This window comes from Tursiops truncatus, chromosome 2 (genome assembly GCF_011762595.2).
Source record: "Tursiops truncatus isolate mTurTru1 chromosome 2, mTurTru1.mat.Y, whole genome shotgun sequence".
Lineage (NCBI taxonomy): Eukaryota > Metazoa > Chordata > Mammalia > Artiodactyla > Delphinidae > Tursiops > Tursiops truncatus.
In genome coordinates, this window is record NC_047035.1 from 74,081,246 (window position 1) to 74,104,294 (window position 23,049).

Genomic DNA, 23,049 nt, shown 5'->3' on the forward strand with positions numbered 1-23,049 from the left:
CCTGGTTCCCTGGCGTCTTCCTGTTCTAAGTACGGTACATTTCAAGAAGTAGGAATTCTTGTCCAGCTACTTACAGGGTGCTTTTCTGCCCACCTCCCATGGAAGAATATCTCAGTGCAGGGATTATGTTGATGGGGCAACAAGTCCCTAGCTGAGCTTTGAAAGAAGTAGCACTGCCATCCTTTCCTTCTCTCCTTGAGGAATAGCAAGGGACCTGGGTCTGGACAGAGGAAGAGGGCAATACCCCCCAAAAATCTCTTCTGTTTCCCCATAGCTTTCTCTCCATTTTCCCTTTCGCCTCACGCTGTGAGGGAAGGAAGCATTAGGGAGGGTGATGGAGTGAAGGGGCAGCAAGGGAGCTCTGGAGGCTGAGGGCCATTTTGGAGCTAGATGATTCATCTTAGGGGATGACTACACCCTCAGAACTCTCCACCCTCCCCTGGCTCCAGGCCTGCCCCCTCCTATCCCCCTCGGTGGCAGCAGCCTTGTAATTTAAAGCTCTTTCTGTCGCCTCTAATGTGATCCTCTCGTTTTATTGACTCTCTCTGCCGTCTGTGGCGCCCCTTCACATCAATCTCCGCTCTAATCACACCGCCACCACTGCCTGCTCTGTCTCCCCTAACCCCTCTCCTCGCGGGCCCCCGGCCCTCGCCTCTACCCAGGTCCTTCCTTTTGACTATCCCCCCACCTCCACCCTACACCCGATCCGCCCTCTTCCTCCTTCCCTCCTCCACACGCAGGAATGCCAGGGCCTTTAAGGGCTTGCCTTCTCCCTTTCCCCACGTCTAAGGTGTACCCTGAGGGAGAGGAGATGCCCTTAAGGAAAGCCTGGAACCACAGGAAGAATGACAGTGGTCTGAGGGAGAATAAGACTCTGGGCCTGGTCGTGGTGCGTGGGAACCTGTCTCCAGAAAGAGATGAAAACTGAGGTCAAGGTAGGAAGGGCAGAGAAAGGGACACAGATTCAGAGAGGGACAGAAGAAAAGACAGAGGCGGAGGAAAATGGAAGGAGGGGGGGAAAGTGAAAAAATAATTGCTGCAGTTCAAGGTTTGTAATAAATAGTGGGTGATGGGAGAAGCACAGAGAAGAGGGGAGGGGAGTTGGTGGCAGTGGGGGGAGCGGGAAGAGAGGCACTGAGGCAGAGATAAATTTGCAATTGAAATTCTTTCCTGTAGAGGGGGAGGGGAGGGGGAGGGGGGGGAAAGAGATTTGCAATTTTAAACAGCTTCAGACCTACCCTCCCTCCGCTGATCCAGGTCTCACCCACTAGCTAGCCCAAAGCTAAGCTCCTTTGGTTTCTAGCTAGGAATCAGCTGTCTTTTTTCCAGTCCTGGGAAGTAAAAGCTTTGGAGAGAGGATTTGGGGCTTAGGTCTTCCTAGCCCTCCTCTGCAGTTTGATCTACAGTTGTGATTCGGGAGCCAGAGAGAAGTTGCTGACGGATGTGAGGTGGGCCAGCACGGGGAGAGCACCCACCAGGTTCAGCCCTCAGTGTCAGGGCCCAGGAGGGGCCGCTCTTGCCCGGTCTCAGTTCTTCCTACCAGGTGAGCCCCCATTATGGGGGTGACAGTGGAATGTCAGGCCCTCACACTCCAGCACATGTATCTCCCCACTTCCCCCGGCACCCCAAGGATTCCATAGGAAGAATACCTCTATCCCACAACTTCAGGGCTTCTGCTTTCTGGTTATGTAAGATAACTGCCCCCCCCGCCCCGCCCCCCGTCCAATTCCTTTACTTCCCTGTTAGTTCTCCACCCACCTCGGCCCAGGTGCTGATTTGCATTTTCATTAGCATGCAGAGCCAGCCCCTCGCGGAGCGCCTTAATGGCTCCTCCTTCGACTTCACGCCTGGCTGGCCCCCCAGGAGGAGGAGGGAAGTGGGAATGGGGGCCTCCAGGCTGAGTGCGGCCAGACCAAGGACCCATTCCAAATCAGGGAATCTGAAGGTGAGGGTTAGAGGCTGCCCAAGGCGGGAGAGGCCACACCACTTCCTGGCAGCACTCTGGCCTGAGCGCTAAAGGTTTAATCGTTCGATATCTGCTGATAATTGAGAACTGAAGAGGAGTCAGGCCACCTGGGACACTGGGAGAAGCATGGGATGGTGAGGCATGGGGGAACTGGTGAGTTTGAGGGGAGACCAAGGTAAAAAAGCGGGTGGGGCTCGGTAATCCTGGTCAGCTGGAGGCAGCTCGGGAATCCTGACTTCTAGACTTCGGGAGGCTCATTTCGCCAGTACTGTGTCTGCGGGGCAGTCTGGGTAGATGGAGGAGCCCAGGCCACAGCTTTGGGGTCCAGCTCTGTGGCCGCCAGTCCTTTTCTAGTCTCACCGCCTTGGAGCTTGTGACAATCAGCTAATTCAGCCTCTCTTTCTTGGGTGCCTCACCCATAAAATAAGGTTGTCGTGAGATTAAATGAGATAATTGATTAAAGCAGTTAACACAGTGCCAGGGCCATGCTATACGTACCTTAATGTTATTGCTGTTACTTTTTTTAATCCCTGGGGAGGAGGAGGGGTGCGGCTCATCTCACACAAGCCATTGTCTTTCAATTGGCCAGAAGCTCTTCCACCTGTGATGAGAGATGGCTATGGAACGCATCTGAGAGCAGCATGGTGTCTGCAGGCCAGAGGAAAGTCACTGTGGCCTCTCTGGCAAGAGGACCTTGACTTTGGGAAACTAACTCTTCAGGGTATGGAAAATCTGAGGGTCTTTCCCAGAGCTGATTTATTCAACAGACATGTATGGGTATGTGGCAAGCATCTTTCTCGGTACCAATGATAGGGCAACCAATAAAGCAGAGTTCCTGCGCCCATGGAACTTAGTTTCTAGAAGGGAGAAATAAGGAAACCAGGAAATATCAGGTAGTGATGAATCTCTGAAGAAAATACCCCTCCCCACCCCCCATCCCCCACCCCCACCCCCGCCGCCGGTTGTGTTAGCTTCTGTAGAGAGGCGAGGCCTGTTGGAAGAGGTGCTATTTAAGCAGACACCGAATGACAAGGAGCCACTGGGCAGAAGTCTGGGGGAAGAGCACTGCAGGCAGAGTAAACAGCTCGGGCAAGCTGCTAAGGTGGGAATGAACTTGGTGTGTTTGAGGAACCAAGAAGGTCAGTGGGCTGGAGTTAGCCAGCCAGGTGGGGTGGAGAGTATTAAAGATGTGTCAGAAGTAGGCAGGTGCCAGATCAAATAGGCCTTTTTTGTAGATCAGGGAGCAGAGTTTGGATTTTATTTACAGTGCAGTGAACTCACTGATGGGTTCTCAGCAGAATATAGTATGGTTTACATTTTGAAAGGTGATTATGATGCCTGAAATTTGCTTTAAAACAGTACAGGAAAAGGGGAAGTGGGTGAGGATATAGATGAAACAAGATTGGCCATGAGTTAACAGCAAGGTCCTACTGTATAGTACAGGGAACTATATTCAATATCCCGTGATACACCATAATGGAAAAGAATATAAAGAAGAATGTCTCTGTGTGTGTAACTGAGTCACTTTGCTGTAAGCAGAGATTGCCACAAACTGCACTTCAATTAAAGAAAAAAAAAGATTGGCCCTGAGTTTGGAGACTGTTGAAGCTGGGTGATGAGTACAAACGGGTTCCTCATATTGTTTGGTCTATCTTTATGTATGTTTGGCATTTCTCATAATTGAGAATTAAATAAAAGATCATTCTGAGCGGAAGGAGGGGCAGTAGTGTAAGTGGAGGCCAACGTGGAGTCTGTTGCACTCGTTCAGGCAAGCGACAGTAATGGCTTGGGCTAGGCTGGTGCTGACGGAGACGTGGATGAATGGAAGGCGGAGACGCTCGCATGAGAGGGTGCTGTCGAATTGCCTGCCTGTGGGTGAGAGGGAGGACACTTTGGGTTTCTAGCCTAAGCAACCAGATAAATGGTGGTACCAAGTTTTGAGATCGGGAAGATGGGAAGAAACAAGTTCAGGGCAGAAATAAAGAGTTCTGATTCTGGACATGTTCACTTTGAAGTCTGTTAGACGCTAAGGTAATGAAGCTTCAAGCTGGCAAATGGGTGCTTGAATCCGGCGCTCAGGGAGGAGGGTGGGGCCGGAGGATCCGGAGAATCTACTGCCTGACTGGGTGTCTCCGCTGCCACCTCACAGCTCCGCTCTCTCCGTGTCTCCCCCACAGGGTCCTGGCTGTCACGCTGAAATGAACCCCCAGCTCTCCTCCGTCTGCCATGGCCACCCTTAACTCGTCCTCTACCGCTGGCACCACCCCCTCCCCTGGGTACAATGCCCCGTCCCCGCCTCCGGACACCTCCTCCCCCCGCACCCCCTCTGATCCTGTCACCAAAGATCCCCCTGCGGCCCCCTCCGCCTCTGAGAGCATGAGGTCCTCAGAGCCCGGGGGGCAGCCCCTGGAGCCAGGCTGTGGCCTCGTCCCACCAAAGGAGATAGGGGAGCCCCAAGAGGAGCCTGGCCGTGGTGGCTCCCCGCCAAAGGGCCTGGGGGCGGAAGAGGGGGAGGGAGGAGGAGGGCTCCCTCCTGTGGACCTGAGCGACCACTTAGTCTTCACGGCTGGCGGTGAGGCCTGCCTAGTGGCCAAGCTGTCCCTGCCAGGTGGCAGCGAACTCCCGTTACCAAAGGGCTTCCCCTGGGGTGAGGCAGGCATCAAGGAAGAGCCCAGCCTGCCCCTCCTTGCCCACCCGCCCCCTGTACACCTCACTGCCCTTCACATCCAACATGGCTTTGACCCAATCCAAGGCTTTAGCTCTTCTGACCAAATTCTGTCCCACGATACCTCAGCGCCATCTCCGGCCACCTGTGAGGGAAGGGATGGAGCCTTCTGGAGCTACCAGCTGGCTCCAAACCCACCTGGAGATCCCAAAGATGGCCCCATGGGGAGCAGGGGAGGAGACCCCAGGGCACTCTTCTGGCTCTGCCTCCCGTGCCGCCTGGGTTTCGGCAGGCCCCAGGCCTTTGTGGGTCACACACAGTCTCACGGGGTGAAGCTAACCGCTGCTCAACACCAGGGCCTGCCAGGCAACCCAGCCGTGCTCCGGGAGGGGGACGAGGGCTGCGTGGCCCTCCTGAGCTTCCTGGAACCACAGCTGCCTGCTCACGCCCCTTTAGAAATACCCCTCGACAACAGCAGCGCCGTGAACATGGAGGCCCACGCGGCTCAGACTGAGGATGGCCCCGCCGCGGCCGAAGCCCAGGCCCCTGTCCTGCCCGTGGAAGAAGACGTGGCCCTCAGCCCGCCCTCCCCGCTGACAACCCCAGCCGCCTGGAACCCCAGCCCAAGCCAAGCCAAAGAATCGCCGACGCTGGCAGGCGAGGCAGGGCCAGGTTGGTTCCCCGAGGGGCAAGAGGAGGATGGAGGGCTCTGCCCCTCGCTCAACCAAAGCTCACCCACCTCCAAGGACGGGGGCGTTCTCCCTGCCCCAGTGGGCTCCCCCGAAGACCCCGGTGACCCGCCCCAGCCCTATCGCCCAGCCGACGACTACACCCCGGCCCCTGCGGCCTACCAGGGCCTCAGCCTGTCCAGCCACATGGCTCTGCTACACTCGCGCAACTCCTGCAAGACGCTCAAGTGTCCCAAGTGCAATTGGCACTACAAGTACCAGCAGACCCTGGATGTGCACATGCGGGAGAAGCACCCTGAGAGCAACAGTCACTGCAGCTACTGCAGCGCTGGGGGCGCCCACCCCCGCCTCGCCCGGGGGGAGAGCTACAACTGTGGCTACAAGCCCTACCGCTGCGACATCTGCAACTACTCCACCACCACCAAGGGCAACCTCAGCATCCACATGCAGTCCGACAAGCACCTGGCCAACCTGCAGGGCTTCCAGGCGGGGCCGGTGGGGCAGGGGAGCCCCCAAGAGGCAGCGCTCCTGCCCCCCGCGGGGGACAAGGAGCCCAAGACCAAAGCGTCCTGGCAGTGCAAGGTGTGCAGCTACGAGACCAACATCTCCCGCAATCTGCGCATCCACATGACCTCCGAGAAGCACATGCAGAACGTCCTCATGCTGCACCAGGGGCTGCCGCTGGGGCTGCCGCCGGGGATGGTGGGGCCAGGCCCCCCTCCCCCAGCAGGGGCTGCCCCTGCCACCTCCCCTGACCTCTTCCAGTACTTCGGACCGCAGGCCCTAGGGCAGCCTCAGGCTCCCTTGCCTGGCCCCGGGCTGAGGCCAGACAAGCCCCTGGAAGCCCAGCTGCTTCTCAATGGCTTCCACCACCTCGGAGCACCTGCCCGCAAGTTCACCACAGCTGGTAAGCTCCCTGGGTGTTCTCTTTTCCCTTCCTCGGGGCCAAACTCGGTTCCCTGCTTTCTCCCCAGGGCCAGCCCCGCCGCTTAAATAACCCCAGCTCCCTCAGCATCCACCCCTCCCATTCCCACACAGCAAGCTGACCCTTCCCTGTTCCTTCCTGGGGCCACTAACCTGTCTCTGTCCCGTAGCCCCCGGCAGCCCCTCCCCGGATGCCCACCTGCCTCAAAGTCAGCTTCTGGGCCCCTTGTCCGACGGGCTGCCTGCCTCGCCGCCCCCAGATGACAGCCCATCCCTGAAGGTGTTCCGATGCCTCGTGTGCCAGGCCTTCAGCACAGACAGCCTGGAGCTGCTGCTCTACCACTGCAGCGTGGGCCGGAGCCTCCCGGAGGCCGAGTGGAAGGAAGTAGCTGGGGACACCCACCGCTGCAAGCTCTGCTGCTATGGCACCCAGCTCAAGGCCAACTTCCAGCTCCACCTCAAGACCGACAAACATGCTCAGAAGTACCAGCTGGCGGCCCACCTGAGGGAGGGTGGCGGGGCCGTGGGCACCCCCTCCCCAGTGCCCCTGGGAGACGGGGCTCCTTATGGGTCTGTCCCCACCCTGCACCTGCGCTGCAACATCTGTGACTTTGAGTCCAACAGCAAGGAGAAGATGCAGCTGCACGCCCGGGGTGCGGCCCACGAAGAGAACATCCAGATCTATAAGGTGAGAGCAGGGCAGGAAGGGTCTGGGATTTGAAGGGCACAGCACAGAGCCTGAGGGGGAGAGGAGAAGGGGATGGGGCTGGAGCAAGGAGATGCAGAGTGGGAAGGTGATGCGAAAACCCAGGGGGGCGGGATTGGAGAAAAAAGGCCAGGGCACCAGGGGAAAAACTATTTGGAGACAGACGTGGAGAAAGACCAAAGGACGGTGGACTCTGACCAAGTGACTCCGGTACTTTATTCAACTTTTCTGGCGTTTGGGACTAGCGGGAGGGTTCTGTGTCTGCTCAGTCCATCTTGTCCCCAGAAGTTCAAGAGGATGGAACCAGATTCCATTCATATACTAGGAGGGAGTCCAGGATTGGTAGTAGGAAGAGGAGGAGACGGTGGAGAAAAGGCAGTCACACTCAGGTGGCCAAAGGAAGGAAGAGGAGAGTCCAAGAGGGAGGAAGGGGTGTCGGGGTGCTGCTGGTCAGGCCCCCCGGGGAGGCAAAGGGGCCCCCAGGACCTGGGGGCGTCCATCTGTCCTTCTGTGCCTGAGCAGCCTCCCTCCCGTTTCCAGTTTCTGCTGGAGATGGAGGGGGCAGCGGCGGGGACGGAGCTGGGGCTGTTCCGCTGCCTGCTGTGCGCCTGGGAGACGCCCTCCCGCCTGGCTGTGCTGCAGCACCTGCGCGCCCCTGCCCACCGCGATGCCCAGGCCCAGCGGCGCCTGCAGCTGCTACAGAGCGGCCCCGCAGCCGACGAGGGGCTCTCAGCTCTTCAGAGCATCCTGAGCTTCAGCCACGGGCAGCTCCGGCCTCCCGGTGAGGAAGAGGGGACTGGAGAAGAAGAGGTGGGCGGGGAGGGCAGCGAGGGCGGGAGCTGGGGGCCCAGCAGAAAGTGGCACGGGGACGAGAAATGGGGCCGTGCACAGTCCAGAGCAAGCGGAAAGGCGCTGGGAAGGCTGCTGAAACTGGCTTTTAGGAACACTGGGGCAGCCGAGGGAAGTGGGGGACAAGAGGCTGTTGGAGGAGGAGGCAGAGAAGAGCAGGGATTTTGCTGGGTGGAGAGGTAGAGCAGGAAGGGAGGTGAGAAGGAACCACCCGGTGATTCCGAGTGGTGACTGTGTGCTGGCAAAGCTTGGGGTGGGCGGGAGGCGGGGCGTGTGTGGGGTGTGGCAGCAGCTGGTCAGAAGGAGAGGAAGGGAGAAAAACAGAGATAGAATCAGCTTTGGGCTGGGCCAGGACTTGTCAGAAGGAGGTGGGAGCTGGGGGCATGGCCCGAAGGCAGCAGGATGGGAAGCCCTTGATGAGCTCCCCAGCCTCTTCCTGTCTCCTAGGAGGTCTTCAGTCCGAAGGCTGGGCTTAGGGTCCCCCTTAGGCAGCTGAGGTTGTACGAGAGAGACTGAGCAGAGCCCGCCAGGCACCATTGACCCAGAGGGTGCAGAAGAGCCTGGAAGGGGCTGTGAGAGCTGGGCACGGGTGTCCGGGCTTTGCAGAGGCTGGCGGTGGGCAAGGGTGAGGGCAGGGGCAGCAGGAACCAGGAACAGGCAGCACTGACTGGTGCTAATTGAATTGCCAATACACTGGCTGGAGTTAAGTGCCGGAGGGGCCCAGATCAATAGCTAACGATCCTGGAGCAGGACTGAATGGAGTTAAGGAACTTTAGCACTTTAATTAGGCCGCCACTGAAAATAAATTCCTACACATCTGTCAATTCTTGCTTGAGTGGTAATCTCCTCTCCCAGCTAGACCTGCCGCCTCCTGCTCGCTGCAGCTGCTTCCTTTCAACCTCACCTGCCCTCTTCGGCGCCCCTCACTCTACATTTCTGGGCTCCCTTCTTCCAGGATCAGTCAAGACAGGGAGCTGAGATTGGTCCTGTTTCTATCGCCTGCTGCTGGACCTGTTCCCTCATCTTTAATGACGGGGCTAGACTCGCAGAGATGATTTCTTAGGCTCTACCAGTTCCAACACTGTAATTTCCCCCCTCATCCTCTGTATTTCTTTTTGGCGGCTTTTTGTCCTCTCCTGCCTATTGACTCATCTATCCATCTTCTCCCTTTACTGCCTGGCTGCTTGTCCTGCTTCTTCTGCCCTATGTCCTCCCTCCTCTGCCCTATGTCCTCCCTCCTCTGATGTTTCATCCTTTTAAATTGACTCTCTCTTCATCCTACACAGGGAAGGCTCCTGTCACCCCCTTAGCTGAGCCACCCACCCCTGAGAAAGAGGCCCAGAATAAGACAGAACAATTGGGTGAGTTGCTCATCTGATCCATTTCTTTCTCCATCCCTTGCCCTCCTCACCCCCCAGTCCTAATATTATACATTCTGAGATGCTCATGGGACCTTGTGGTAATCCAGACACCCAGCAAGGCCTCCTGTGCAGAAGGAGCTAAAGTGATCAAAAGAAAGGGCTCATCAGAGGGAAGGGAGGCAGAGCCACAGAAAGCTGGGTGCTTTTGCCCTCTGGCCATCCCGCTAACCCGGGCTCAGCCCTGCCAAGCTCCACTCCCTGTACTGAGCGCAGTCTGTGCTTCCCTGCCCTTTCTCCCTTTCCCCAGAGCCCACCCCTACCTTGGAAGCCCTCTGCTACAAATCAGGTCATCTTAAGGGCCGGGGGTCTGCGAAAGGAAGAGGGAGGGGCTGTCAGAGTCTCTTAATCTCTCCTTTCATCTTCAGCTTCTGAAGAGGCAGAGAACAAGACTGGCCCTCCTGGAGACAGTGCCGGCCAGACCACGGTCAGAACCGGGGTAACTGGGAAGATCTTGGGGGAGGGTGTCTAATTTTACTGAGATCTGCTCATATCCTAAAGGCTGAACTTCTAATTAGTAGGTCTTTAAAGACAAGAGATTTCAGACCAAAGGCAGATCTAATTTTATCATGCTTGTGACTTACGTCACTCCAAATACATTTCAGAAATTGCACCTAGGTCCAGTTACCGGATGTGAGCACCAGCTGAGCCGGCCCTGAGGGGTGGAGCACAGAGGGAGACAGAATGAAAAGAGAAAGGCAAAAATAAAACACTAGCTGCTGCCCAGCTCTTTATTCCTGTTGGGAGCAGAAAGACGTGAAGTTCATCTTCTACAGAGAACCCCGAGCCTGGGTGGAACTGCCCTGGCACCTCCTTCCTCAGGCTAGAGGAACTGACCCAGATGATCCACGCAGACAGGAAGCTCTGCAAGTCTCCGAGTGGCTGACCTAGGCAGGGCCCAAGAGTAGCTTAGCTCTGTGGCCTGAAAGGGTTCATTCTGAGGGGATTCCCAGCCTTTGGTCTTGAGGTGCCACCCTGTGCCTCCCAGCTCTCCAAACCGGACTGCAATATGCCGTGTGTACTACGACTGCAAACTGCTGCAGTGACGGCTTATGTCCTCAGCTCCCCTGCCTCCTAACTCCTGTTCCAGCTATCTGCTCCCAGGGCTACGGGTGCGTTAAGATGAGCGTCCGAATACCTTTCCTTTACGGCCACCCCCTCCCTGACATGCGGGCCTGGACCAGTGGCACAGGCGACAGGAGAGGAAGTGCAGGCTGACAGAAATGCAGGCTGCAGGTCAGGCAGTCAGGTGACTGAGGCGGAAGTAGGGGGGCCTTCACGCCCCACCCTCTGGAGGTACGGGCGGGAATGCGCCAACAGCGCCAGGCCAGAATTTTCCAGGGCCACTGGGGGAGCTGTGGTGTTTGTTTACATTAAAAAGGGAAGGGGAGAAAAAGGCAGGCAAAGAAAGTAGGAAGGAGGGAGAAAGAGCCGGCTTCCGAGCAGACAGGTAGGGAGCGCCCCGCTTAGTCCAGGGACCTTGGAGAGGCAGAGTGGCAGGGATTCAGGAGCCTCTGGGTCCAGGAAGTGCCAGAAGCAAGGGGAGCTATTTCACGGAGGAGCACAGGCAGGGTGGGGGCAGGTAAGAAAAGAAAACTAAATCAGAGGAGGTAGGTACAGGGCCGTCCTGTCGGCTGGAGAACGGAGTAGGGCAGCAGCGACAGGGGAAGAGAGAGGCCAGGATGGAGGGAGAGGGCAGGACAGAGAAGGCGGGCCAGCCGGGGCAGCCCAGCCTAGGCCTTTGTCCCCGTCCAAGTGAAGCGAGGGAGGAGCTAGCTTTCAGGACTGGGACTCCTCCTCCAGCAGGGGTAGGACCAGGCTGTGTCCGGGTGAGTGGTGAGTCCCACCCCTCCCTGACACCTCCCCCCACCGCCTGTGTGCCCCAGGTGTTCTGCTGTCCATACTGCAGTTTCCTGAGCCCAGAGTCCGAGCAGGTGAGGGCGCACGCGCTCTCCCAGCACGCAGTGCAGCCCAAGTACCGGTGCCCTCTGTGCCAGGAGCAGCTGGTGGGCCGGCCTGCCCTGCACTTCCACCTCAGCCACCTGCACAACGTGGTGCCCGAGTGCGTTGAGAGGCTGCTGCTCGCGGTGAGTACGGGCTGGGGGGCAAGGCAGGAGGGGAGGCAGAGGCCGCGGTGTCCGGGCAGCTGTGTGTGCTGAGGGGAGCGGCTCTGCGTGGATCTGAAGGTGGAGTTTAGAGCTGGAGGGAACCTCAGAGCCGAAACCTGTCCAGAGCCTCTACTCGCTGGGGAGGAAGCGCCCTTGGGTCCTGAGAGGAGCTGTTCCACAGCAGGCACGGCTGCCGGACAGGACAGGCAGCAGCCCAGGCCCTCCCCTTCGTGGGGAAGGCAGAAGTTAGGTGGGAGGTTTGTCCACAGAGGAGGCTGGAGCTGGGCAGGTGGGAGGTTTGTCCACAGAGGAGGCTGGAGCTGGGCTGCGCACAGACACAGGTGCAGAGCTGGGGGGTCTGGGGTAGCGGGACGGTGGGGGAAGTCACTGGGATCTCTTCCATCGCAGGCCACAACTGTAGAGATGACCTTGACGACCAAAGTGCTGCCTGGGCCCACTCTAAGCCCTCTGGGGGACGGCCCAGAGCCCCCCGCTCCCGGGCCAGAGTCTGTGCCCAGCAGAGACCAAGCAGCAGGTAAGGAAGGGAGGGCAGACCTCCCAAGGTGGCAGGAAAGGGGACCTGGATTCCTCGGACCAAGAAGGTCTAAAGGCAACTGAGGCAAGGATGAGTTGCCCTAGATATTGAGTGGGTGGGGTCTGACTTAGACAAGGTTCCCTTCTCACTGCGCCCCCTTCTCTCTCCCCTAGAAGGCCCTCACCTGACCCCGGAAGCCAGTCCCGAGCCTCCTCCTGAGCCTCCCCTGCCCTCAGCCGAGGCCCCAGACAAGCCCATGGGAAGCCCTGACCAGCCCTCTTCTCCAGCCCCATCTCCAGCCCCTCGGCCTGATGCCCAAGCTGACGAGGTAGCTCCTCCACCCGCCACGGCTGAGGAGGAAGAGGGGGCTGGCGGGGAGCCCCGCCTGGCAGAGCCAGCTCCGGCTGACTCTCGCCACCCTCTGACCTATCGGAAGACCACCAACTTTGCCCTGGACAAGTTTCTCGACCCTGCCCGGCCCTACAAGTGCACTGTGTGTAAGGAGTCCTTCACGCAGAAGAACATCCTCCTGGTCCATTATAACTCGGTCTCCCACCTGCACAAGATGAAGAAGGCTGCCATTGACCCCTCCGGGCCTGCCCGCGGGGAAGCCGGGGCCGCGCCCGCCCCCGCCGCTGCCACAGACAAGCCCTTTAAGTGCACGGTCTGCCGCGTCTCGTACAACCAGAGCTCCACCCTGGAGATCCACATGCGCTCCGTCCTGCACCAGACTCGCTCGAGGGGAGCCAAGACAGATGCCAAGGCCGAGGGGCCAGAGCGCGGCCCAGAAGAGCCCAAGGAAGGCGAGACTGAGGGGGAGGTGGGCACTGAGAAGAAGGGCCCTGACCCTGGTGGCTTCGTGTCTGGTGGACTGCCCTTCCTGTCCCCTCCCCCACCTCCCCTGGACCTGCACCGATTCCCAGCCCCACTCTTCGCCCCACCAGTCCTGCCCTCCTTCCCTCTGGTGCCCGAGTCCCTGCTTAAGCTCCAGCAGCAGCAGCTGCTCCTGCCCTTCTACCTCCATGACCTCAAGGTAGGGCCCAAACTGGCACTGGCTGGGCCCGCGCCCCTGCTGTCCCTGCCGGCCGCCACCCCTCCTCCCCCACCCCCTAAGGCCGAGCTGGCTGAGCGAGAGTGGGAGCGGCCACCGGCGGCAGAAGAGGGGACCGAGACGGCGCCCAGCTCACCCCCCCAGCCGACACCCAACGAGGCAGCCCGCACTGCAGCCAAAGCCCTTCTAGAAAACTTTGGCTTTGAGCTGGTGATCCAGTACAATGAGGGGAAGCAGGCTGTGCCCCCTCCCCCAACACCACCCCCACCCGAGGCCCTGGGGGGTGGGGACAAGCTGGCCTGCGGGGCCTGTGGGAAACTCTTCTCCAACATGCTCATCCTCAAGACACACGAGGAGCACGTGCACCGCCGCTTTCTGCCCTTTGAGGCCCTGAGCCGATATGCCGCTCAGTTTCGAAAGAGCTATGATAGCCTCTACCCACCCCCGGCAGGGTCCCCCAAGCCTCCCGATGGGCCTCTGGATTCACCTGCTCCCCACCTGGGCCCAGAGTCTGAGGCAGGGGGGGCCCGCCCCCCTGAGGAGCGAGGCCGGGCAGCAGGACGCTGGCCCCCAGAGGAGGAGGAAAGCTCCAGAGGGAATCTTCCTCCCCTGGTGCCTGCAGGCCGCCGCTTCTCCAGAACCAAGTTCACAGAGTTCCAGACCCAAGCCCTGCAGTCTTTCTTTGAGACCAGCGCCTACCCCAAGGACGGAGAGGTGGAGCGGCTCGCGAGTCTCTTGGGCCTGGCTAGCCGTGTGGTGGTGGTGTGGTTCCAGAACGCCCGCCAGAAGGCTCGCAGAAGCGCCGGCGACGGTGGGCCTGTGCCCAGCGGGGGAGGCACTGGGGGAGCCTCTGGCTGCCGGCGCTGCCACGCCACCTTCTCCTGTGTGTTTGACTTGGTGCGGCACCTCAAGAAATGCTATGACGACCAGCATCCGGAAGAGGAGGAAGAGGCAGAGAGAGGGGAAGAGGAGGAAGACGCAGAGGAGGAAGACGCAGAGGAGGAACAGGGCCCAGAACCCCCAGCCGGGCCTGAGGGCCCATCACCAGAACCTCCAGACAGGGAAGAGCTGGGCCAAGCAGAGGCCACAAAGCCAGGAGGCAAAGAGCCTGAAGGGAGGGCCCCTCCCTCGCCCTCCCCCGTCCACGCCTGTGACCAGTGCGCCATGTCTTTCCCCAGCCAGGACCTCCTGACCAGTCACCGCCGGCTCCACTTCCTGCCACCTGTGCAGCCCAGCACTGCCCCCCACCTCCTAGAGCTGCCCTTGCTGGTGTTCGGGGAGCGAAACCCTCTGGTGCCAGGCACTCCACCAGTGCCAGGGCCACCCCTCAAACGGAAGCACGAGGACGGTAGCCTGTCACCCACGGGCAGCGAAGCAGGGGTGGGTGGGGAGGGTGAGCCCCCCAGGGATAAGCGCCTGCGCACCACCATCCTGCCCGAGCAGCTGGAGATCCTGTACCGCTGGTACATGCAGGACTCCAACCCGACGCGCAAGATGCTCGACTGCATCTCCGAGGAGGTGGGGCTCAAGAAGCGAGTGGTGCAGGTCTGGTTCCAGAACACCAGGGCCCGGGAGAGGAAGGGCCAGTTCCGAAGCACCCCCGGGGCAGTGCCCAGTCCGGCAGTCAAGGTCCCCATCACACCCAGCCCTGCACCCTTCCCCAAGTTCAACCACTTGCTGGGCAAGGTGGATGATGGGGCTGGGAGGGAGGCCCCAAAGAGGGAAACACCCACTTTTCCCTACCCCACGGTCACCCCTGCTGCTGGGCCTCTGCCTTTCCTGCCACCTGGGAAAGAGGCCCCCACTCTGACACCAGAGCCACCTCTACCTCTCCCACCGCCCCCTCCACCCAATGAGGATGAGGGCCCAGAGGAACCGTCTAAAGCTTCTCCAGAGAGTGAGGCTTGCAGTCCATCTGCAGGGGACTTAAGTGATTCGTCAGCTTCCAGCCTGGCTGAACCAGAGTCCCCTGGGACTGGAGGGACCAATGGGGGCCCAGGAGGTGGGGCTGGGGTCCCAGACGGAATGGGGCAGCGGCGCTACAGGACCCAGATGAGCAGTCTGCAGCTAAAGATCATGAAAGCCTGCTATGAAGCCTACCGTACCCCTACCATGCAGGAGTGTGAGGTGCTGGGGGAGGAGATTGGGCTGCCCAAGAGAGTCATCCAGGTCTGGTTTCAGAATGCTCGTGCCAAGGAGAAGAAGGCCAAGCTGCAGGGGGCAGCAGTCGGTGGGGCTGGGGGCAGCAGCGAGGGCCCCTCGGGAGCCCAGCGCACCGACTGCCCCTACTGTGACGTCAAGTATGACTTCTATGTCTCCTGCCGAGGCCACCTCTTTTCCCGCCAGCACCTGGCCAAGCTCAAGGAGGCAGTCCGAGCCCAGCTGAAGAGTGAAAGCAAGTGCTACGACTTGGCCCCAGCACCCGAGGCACCCCCCGCTCCCAAGGCTCCACCTGCCACCACACCCGCCTCTGTGCCCCTCGGGGCTGCCCCGGCTCTGCCTCGCCTGGCCCCGGTCCTCTTGTCCGGCCCAGCTCTGGCCCAGCCCCCGCTGGGCAGCTTAGCTCCTTTCAGCGCAGGTGAGTGAGAGGTTGGGAGAAGCTGGACTTCAGAGGGCATCTCCCTCTAATGAGGTGCCCTTCCTTTTCCTTCTTGACTCCTCCCATCTCCAGTCTCCTCCCTGGCCTCCCTGTGTTTGCAGCTGGTGGGGTAGAGAAGGGAGGAGAGGGAGCATGGAGGCCAGGCGGTGGGGACGCATGAGTACGTGGCTGGAGGTGGCCTCCAGCAGGAAGGATGGCAGCGCCAGGAGGTGGCTAATCCGCACTCTTCATCTTCCTAGGCCCTGCAGCCTCCTCAGGCCTCCTTGGCCTCGCCACTTCGGTCCTGCCTGCTACCACAGTGGTCCAGACTGCTGGCCCAGGCTGCCCCTTACCTCAGAGACCTATGCCCGACCACACCAACACCTCCACAGTAGGCACCACTGACCCTGCCCCAGGCCCGCCTACTGAACCCTCTGGGGACAAGGTCTCCGGTGAGCGAAAGCCAGCTGCAGCCCCCGCCAACTCCTCTACCGATGCCCTCAAGAACCTCAAAGCATTGAAGGCCACTGTCCCAGCCCTGTTGGGGGGCCAGTTCCTGCCCTTCCCGTTGCCCTCTGCAGGGGGGGCCACGCCGCCAGCTGTCTTTGGCCCCCAGTTACAGGGGGCCTACTTCCAACAGCTCTATGGCATGAAGAAGGGACTGTTTCCCATGAACCCCGTGATACCTCAGACCCTCATCGGACTGCTCCCCAACGCCCTCCTCCAGCCACCGCCCCAGGCCCCCGAGCCCATAGCCACAGCGCCTCCGAAGCCGCCTGAACTGCCCGCTCCGGGGGAGGGGGAGGCCGGGGAGGCCGATGAGCTGCTGACAGGCAGCACGGGCATCTCCACCGTGGACGTGACCCACCGCTACCTTTGCCGCCAGTGCAAGATGGCATTTGACGGGGAGGCCCTGGCCACTGCTCACCAGAGATCCTTCTGCTTCTTTGGGCGGGGCTCTGGGGGTTCCATGCCCCCCCCACTGCGGGTGCCCATCTGCACCTACCACTGCCTGGCATGTGAGGTGCTGCTGAGTGGGCAAGAAGCCCTGGCCTCGCACCTGCGCTCCTCGGCCCACAGGCGCAAGGCGGCCCCGCCCCCAGGGGGCCCACCTGGCGCCGCCACCAACGCCGCCACTGCCGCCACGGCTGCTGTGGCTTTTGCCAAAGAGGAAGCAAGATTACCTCACACGGACTCCAACCCAAAAACTACTACTACCTCTACACTTCTAGCTTTATAAACAGATAAACCAAGACACGGGGGCAGGGAGGGCCCCGGGGCTCCTCTTACCCCAAGGGGTGTCTGGTGGGAGCTCAAATCCCTAACCCTACCCTTGGCCCTGCCCACCCCCCTGGGAATCTCTCAGTTCCCACCCTCAGTGGGCTTCACACACCCCACCTCCAGCAGAGTCCTGCCTCCTCCTCCACCCCCAGACACACCGATCCTTCACAAATCCTTGCCCCTTGGTCTTCACGGCCAACACATCCATCTTGCCATCTCGATTATTCATTCACATCCACCCTGCCCACCAGACACAAAATCTATCCTTGGTTTCATCTTCCTACAGCCTCTTTCCTACTGAATTCCCAGTCACCCTTCCAACTCCTATAAACACACAAATATGTTATCCCATGCTGTTCCACTGACTGAGAAAACACCAAAAAAAAAAAAAAGAAGAAGAAGAAGAAGAAGAAAGGAAAAAGAAAACCCAAGACAAGGAAGGGGGAAGGAAAATAAACTTTGCCACTCCCCCTTCTCCTTCCTACCCGCCTCGTCTAGAGCGCCATACCGCTCACAAACTCCTTCCAAATACTCAGTTGGCTCCCAAGGTTGGAGCCTGGGATGGGCAGGGAGCCCACGAAACTCTAACCAAACTGGAGGTCAGCGGGGAGAAGTGCTCCCAGCTCACTCTCCTCACACCCCTCCCTCCTCGCCTGACAGGAGCCCCTGTGGCCTGAACTCTAGGGGAAGCCGCGGCCAGGAATCCCTCTGCCAGCCCCGACCCTGCACCCTGGAAACTGCAGTAACTTATTCTCAAAGGCTTTAAACACAGAGATCCTCTCAGCAGCCGTCGGCCTGCCCCTTGTCCCAGCCCTGCCACGTGGCGGTCCAGCCTCCAGGACCGGCGCTGCCCACCAACGGCAAATCCAAAGTTCTTTAAAGAAAAACTGAAACACACAACCAAAAAAAAAAAAAAAACCACGAGTGCGAGAGAGAGCACGCACACCACACGTGCGGGAGAGAGAGATGGAGAGACCAGAGGAATGAACTAATGAAAAACAAACTTGGAAAACACAGGAAAAAAAAAAAAAAGAAAAAAGCCTGAAAACTCTCTCATCAAACAAGTGGTTTTTTTCCTGTTTGTGTCACTCCCCACCCCACCCCATTTTAAGGGTTCAAGCGTCTTTGAACCACCTTGTCTCTGGAAGATCAAATGGCTTTAAGTCCTTGCCTGGGTTCAGTGGTCCACAAGACTAACGGGAGTGCAGCCCTGCCCTGGCTGTGCCCGGCCTCAGAAGCAGGAGCTGGTAATGGGGAGAAGAGCCTGGAGGCTGGGGAGAGAACCCCATCCTTGCCCCCTGAATTGAGTATTTATCAGGACAGGTAACAAACATCCCCTCATTCTCAGCTGTGAGTTACAAAAGTCAGTGTCACTGAAAGTAGCTTGGCTGTCTGAGGAGGAAAGGGGTGGACTAGGCCGGGCAGTCTGGTTTCTGGATCTTGGGTATGCTTCCCTTTCATGTAGCTGCCACCGTTTCCTCTCATTCACTTCTTTCACAAACCTCTCCTCCCATTCCCTTCCTGGCGCCCCCTTCAGATTTCTGGCACTTCTTGAACCTTTTTGCCTTTGTGGGGACCCTTATTCCCTGTCTGTGTTCTTCCCACACCACCCCATCCTCTCCCCCTGCTTCCTCCGGCCTGGCCCATCTCCTCCAGGAAGCAGCAGCTGCTGCTGGAGGTACCCCCGCAACACACACACACAAAGGAGTCAGGGCCTCCCTATGAAGCTCATGGGGTCTCGAGCTGATGACAGCTAAGGGGATGGATGGGTGGGCAAGGAGATGACCGAAGCACAAGGTGAACCTTTGATAGAGTGAGATCACCAAGGGAACCAACAGATGAGGAATGCGCTAGAAGAGGGTTCCCACCTCTAACCTCGTTGTCTCTGTAAGCATCAAGTAACTGTGGCAACTCCAAAGCCCAGCCACAGTGGCACTGGGTGGAGACGCAGGTGTTTTAGCAAAGAAAAGCCTGCAAAAATTTCCCAGTCCTCCAGGTAGTCTCTCCTACGACCCTTGCCCCTAAGACCTCCCCCTTCTAGGTAGTCTCCTTCCAAACTCTCTGGCTGCTTCTACTACCAGGATCCATTTCATACACGCAAACACACAAATTCAGCCAGCCCTGGGATTTAGGTTTCCTGGCCTGTCACTCTGTTCCTTGAACATGTTAATACTGAAGCAGTGGCTTATGTGCAGAAAAGATAGGAGGAGAGAAAAGGGGAGGGAAAACTTAGCTCAGTTCCTAGTCTCCATATGCTCTGTGAATCTCACTTCTGGTCCCATTCATTTCTAAAATGAAAAGCTCCTAACCTAGCACATCAGGGGTGGGGTGGATTACTTATTCTGATGATGCCAAAAATGCCAGTTACAAATACAAGCAAGAAGAATGAAATTGCCCAACCATGGGCTTGCTGTTGCTGCTCCCACCTTTCCCCGACCTCAGCATCTCTCGTGCACCCCTCCCTCCCTCCCTCCCTATCCTTTTCTCTCTCCTGTTGAAATTCTGTGTATAAAACTATTTTCTTAGCAGCATGTGTATGAGGAAAGAAGCTTTTTCACTCTGTGCTTTCTGGGAATGTGATATGTGTATAAAAGTTGAAAACAAACAAAGAAAAATTAGAGAAAAAAAAAACAGGAGAAAAAGAGGGAACGTTTTAAAGAAAACCTTGGCAAACACCTTGCATGGGATGATTAGAGGTGTGGTTTCATGCATTTTAGGGATTTACAGCCAGGGTAGGTTGGCTTTAGTTTGAACTATGAATATCTTCACCAGGAGTTAATAATCTCTTACACCCAGATTCCCTGGCGTGGAGAATCCCATGTACATTCACAGTCGTGGACTAGAGCTGACTGAGTAGCTGTCCTTACCAGGAACCCTATAACCTGGGGGACAGAAGAGCCTGGCCAACTGCTGACCTAGGTCAGTCAACGTGCTTCTGGAGGGTGTGCCGTTCCATGTTCCCAGTGGCTGGAGCATTCCTCCCTGACCCCTTCCTGAGACCACAATCCTCAGCAGCAGCACTTCTGCACTGGAGATCCAGTGAGTGGGTGGCTCCTGTGGACAGAGGCTGAGTCGGCACAGGCCCACGCAGAATGCTAGAGGTGAATGCCAAGCCGCCCAGGTTAAACTGTGTTGCTTCTGTGGAGCAGTAAACCAACTCGAGCGCATGGCACATCCATACCTACCTTGTGGTACCCGCCCCTCCCCGCCAGCTCTAAAGTGAGCCTGAATCAAGGGCTCATAAGACTGGTCTTCCATGGCTCGGGGCAAAGGCTTAGGGTTTCTGACATACCCAGGTCCTAAAGCGTCCAAATTCTGGTCCACCCTACTTACTGTCAGGGTCAGTACCAGGAGGAGGAGGTGGAAATGATCTTGGCTGTCTTTGCTCTAAACCAGAGCCTGTATGGGGATGGCTTAAGGTACCCAGTTCTCAACTAGGAACAAAGATCAAAGTCTGTGGAAGAAAATGAGAAAATCTGAAGCCGTAGTGGCCAAATGGGGCAGAGTCTGCAATAGGACCACCGTCTAGCCCCTGGAGTAGACACATTCGCTCCTCTAATCATTCATCCCTGTATAGATACTCACATCTGAAATACAGAGCTCTGCGTATACGACTGCACCAACGAAGCAAGCAAGCACACCGTCAGAAACAGCAGCAGAACCATGTATAGAGAGAGCTACACGGATACACACAAATGCCAGAAAGAACGGGCCCCACGGGCATATAGGCACAAGGGCCGTGCCCCAGAGTCATCAACTACGCTCCCATTAAGTAAAAACACCCTCCAATACATAGTAATTTTCTTCACACAACAGGAAGTAGGAAAAGCTTATAAACAGAGAAATGTAACCAGTGTCAAGAAGGGTGACCAAATGTTGACCATTAATCCATGGGAAAGGACCTTAAATTCCTCGGGTGTGGAGACACCATGTACATTCACAGTCGTGGACTGGAGCTGACTGAGTAGCTGTCCTTACCAGGAACCCTGTAATCTGGGGGACAGAAGAGCCTGGCTAGGGAGGGGAAGGAGGTAGAAGAGAAACCAGGAAGAAACTCTGAGGAAAATTTATATGAAACACAGGGATGAACTGTGCTGGGACCCTGTGTTACATGAAGGGCCAGGTATTGGGGAGCAACTAATGAGAAACCTGTAAGCCCTGAGGATGTCATTCTCAGTGAATTGAGTAAGGAAGAAATGTCCCAATTCCAACGAAGTTCTGGCTACAATAAGAAAGGCTATAGGCCCATCCTCAGGGGTTTACAGCATTACAGCGTGGATACAATTGTGAAAAGATGAGATGAAAAAAAAGCCAGAGAGGATGTTCGTAGAAGACCTAGGCCAGGACTCGTTAAATCTGGGGAAAGACGGGAAGGGATCGATCCCCAGGGAAAGCCTCCCGGGGAAAGACAAACTCCCAGAAGAACATAAAATTGAGTGAGGACCCACCCCATCATTCTCCTTCATATAGAGAATCCCCACAGCCTTCAGACAAAGGAGAGACAAGGGGTCAATGGCATTATTCCCTGCCAGTAGTCTGAGCCTCATGTTTCTTGCAGCTTCCAGTCATGGAGAGGTGTCTGGCTAGAGGCTAGTGGGGAAGCAGGTTGATTACAGGTGGACCAGAAAGACAGTGACGGGGGAAAGGTGACCAGGATGGACTCATACTCCTCCCCAGCCATACACACACTCTTAAACAAACAGTGGCTAAAAGACTGGAACAAGTCATCAGCAGGAGCTCAGCACTGCCCCACATCCACAGTCCCTCCCTGATATCCCAACCTGCAGCATGTCTTCTCAACTGGCCTGGCCTCCGCTGTGCTCGCTCCTGGAGAGCCCTGCCCAGTGCTCAAACAGCAGCACCGGCAGCAACTCGCTAAGCATCAGCAGCAGGCCAGGCCCTGGACTCTGCCAACCCCTGCTTCCACTCCCCGGGACCCTGACCTGCCTCCAGAGAGAAGTGTAACCAGGACCCATCCCGTACCGAGCCACAGAATCCACACCCATCTGACCGGACCGCAGAGAGCAATCTCCCGACAACGCTCCTAACCTAGGGGTTCTCAGTGGTCTGGTTACAGAAACAGGGCAGCCATCCATCAGAACCTGGAGGCCGAAAGTGTCTCGTAAGGGGTTCTTCTGTGATAACTCCTGCCAGTGAGAAGCACAGTTCTAACAAGTTAAATCTGCCTGCTTTGACCTCACAATCTCTCCTTTTCCTCCTGCTGCCCCCACCTAAAGACACACATCCCCACACCCCCCAACACATATATCCCATGCATGACCGCATAAAGACATGAATATGGTTGGGGGGGGATGAAGAAAGATGTAAAAGGCGTGGGAAATCCAGACCTCATTAACTGTCCTACAAGGTGACCGTCATCTCTTAGAACAGTGTTTCTCAAAGTTTTGCCCACCTGCATCAATGGTCACCTGAGAACTTGTTCAAAATGCACATTCCTGGACCACACCTCAGACCAACTGAATCAGAAACCCTTGAAGTGATTCAGTGCTTTCTGGAGTCTGAGAAGCACTTATTTAGATCGCTCAGCCCTGTCTACATCTGTGACCTGCCCCCAACTCTCCAGCACCCAAGGCCTAACCCTGCTACGGCTGGGGCTGCCACAGGGGACTAGCTTCACCCCCAGATTATCCTCCTCATTACCTTGACATTTGGAAATCTGACTATGTCTTCTGCTTATGGTGCCTATTCTTCAACAGAAGAGTTACAAGCATCACCCTTGACTGAGTGCCTCCCTGTTTTCTCCTCTGCTGTGGAAACCACCTTGCTTCTTCTGAAGCTGCATCCACTTCCAGAGGTGCTGAAGTAAGAGAGACCCCAGGCCGGGCAATGGTATTACTCCCCTCTGAGCAGGTCCTACCCCCATCTGAGCTGCCCAGCCTCCCCTGACATCACCCAGAGCCACCAATTCTTCTACCCGAGTATCTTCCTAGTCACTAACTCACAGCCTCTGGCCACCCAGGAAGCAAGGAAAGCCCAACCTGCTAGGAGTTCTTCCACATGGAGGCCCAAGGTCCAGTTTAGCAGGACTGCTGATGGCACTGCGTCTGGAGGTGTAGGGCTGGTCTGTGTCACCACAGATGCTGGGGTTCCGCTCCTAGGGGCCTTCCTCTCTACCAGGGAGGGCTCATTGCTGATCCGTGGTCTCTCTTCCAGAGGTGGATTTCAAAGACAGGGAAATCTGTCCACCTCGAATTGGGAAGCCATAGAGAAATTCCTAAACACAAAACCTCCTTGAGTGGTCTTTCTGGAAGGACAAGT

At 57.5% G+C, this 23,049-nt stretch overlaps 2 protein-coding genes across 10 annotated transcripts in view; one reads left to right on the top strand and one right to left on the bottom strand.

The window, feature by feature from the left end:
• NGDN (neuroguidin) overlaps nucleotides 1–23,049 on the bottom strand; it is a 57,629-nt gene that overhangs the window by 951 nt on the left and 33,629 nt on the right. For 3 of the 5 annotated variants that reach the window (XM_033851311.2, XM_033851313.2, XM_073800640.1), the window contains one exon: nucleotides 3,666–3,835. In XM_033851311.2, the coding sequence (XP_033707202.1) occupies nucleotides 3,666–3,835 (170 nt within the window). Of the gene's footprint in view, nucleotides 1–2,464; nucleotides 2,568–3,665; nucleotides 3,836–19,244; nucleotides 23,006–23,049 lie in introns of those variants that run through there. The other 2 variants (XM_073800639.1, XM_033851312.2) reach the window with 2 other exon arrangements.
• ZFHX2 (zinc finger homeobox 2) lies at nucleotides 97–17,183 on the top strand. 5 transcript variants are annotated; one of them, XM_073800636.1, is made up of 10 exons: nucleotides 97–2,743; nucleotides 4,144–6,227; nucleotides 6,415–6,932; nucleotides 7,491–7,731; nucleotides 9,086–9,160; nucleotides 9,586–9,644; nucleotides 11,104–11,304; nucleotides 11,734–11,860; nucleotides 12,034–15,489; nucleotides 15,750–17,183. In XM_073800636.1, exons 2-10 carry the CDS (start codon nucleotides 4,193–4,195, stop codon nucleotides 16,727–16,729), a joined length of 7,692 nt encoding a protein of 2,563 aa, XP_073656737.1. In that variant the 5' UTR covers nucleotides 97–2,743; nucleotides 4,144–4,192; the 3' UTR covers nucleotides 16,730–17,183. The 5 variants fall into 5 exon arrangements, with proteins under 5 accessions (XP_073656737.1, XP_033707198.1, XP_033707199.1 ...); XM_033851307.2 differs by having other exon boundaries at nucleotides 97–2,687; nucleotides 3,735–6,227; XM_033851308.2 differs by having other exon boundaries at nucleotides 97–2,687.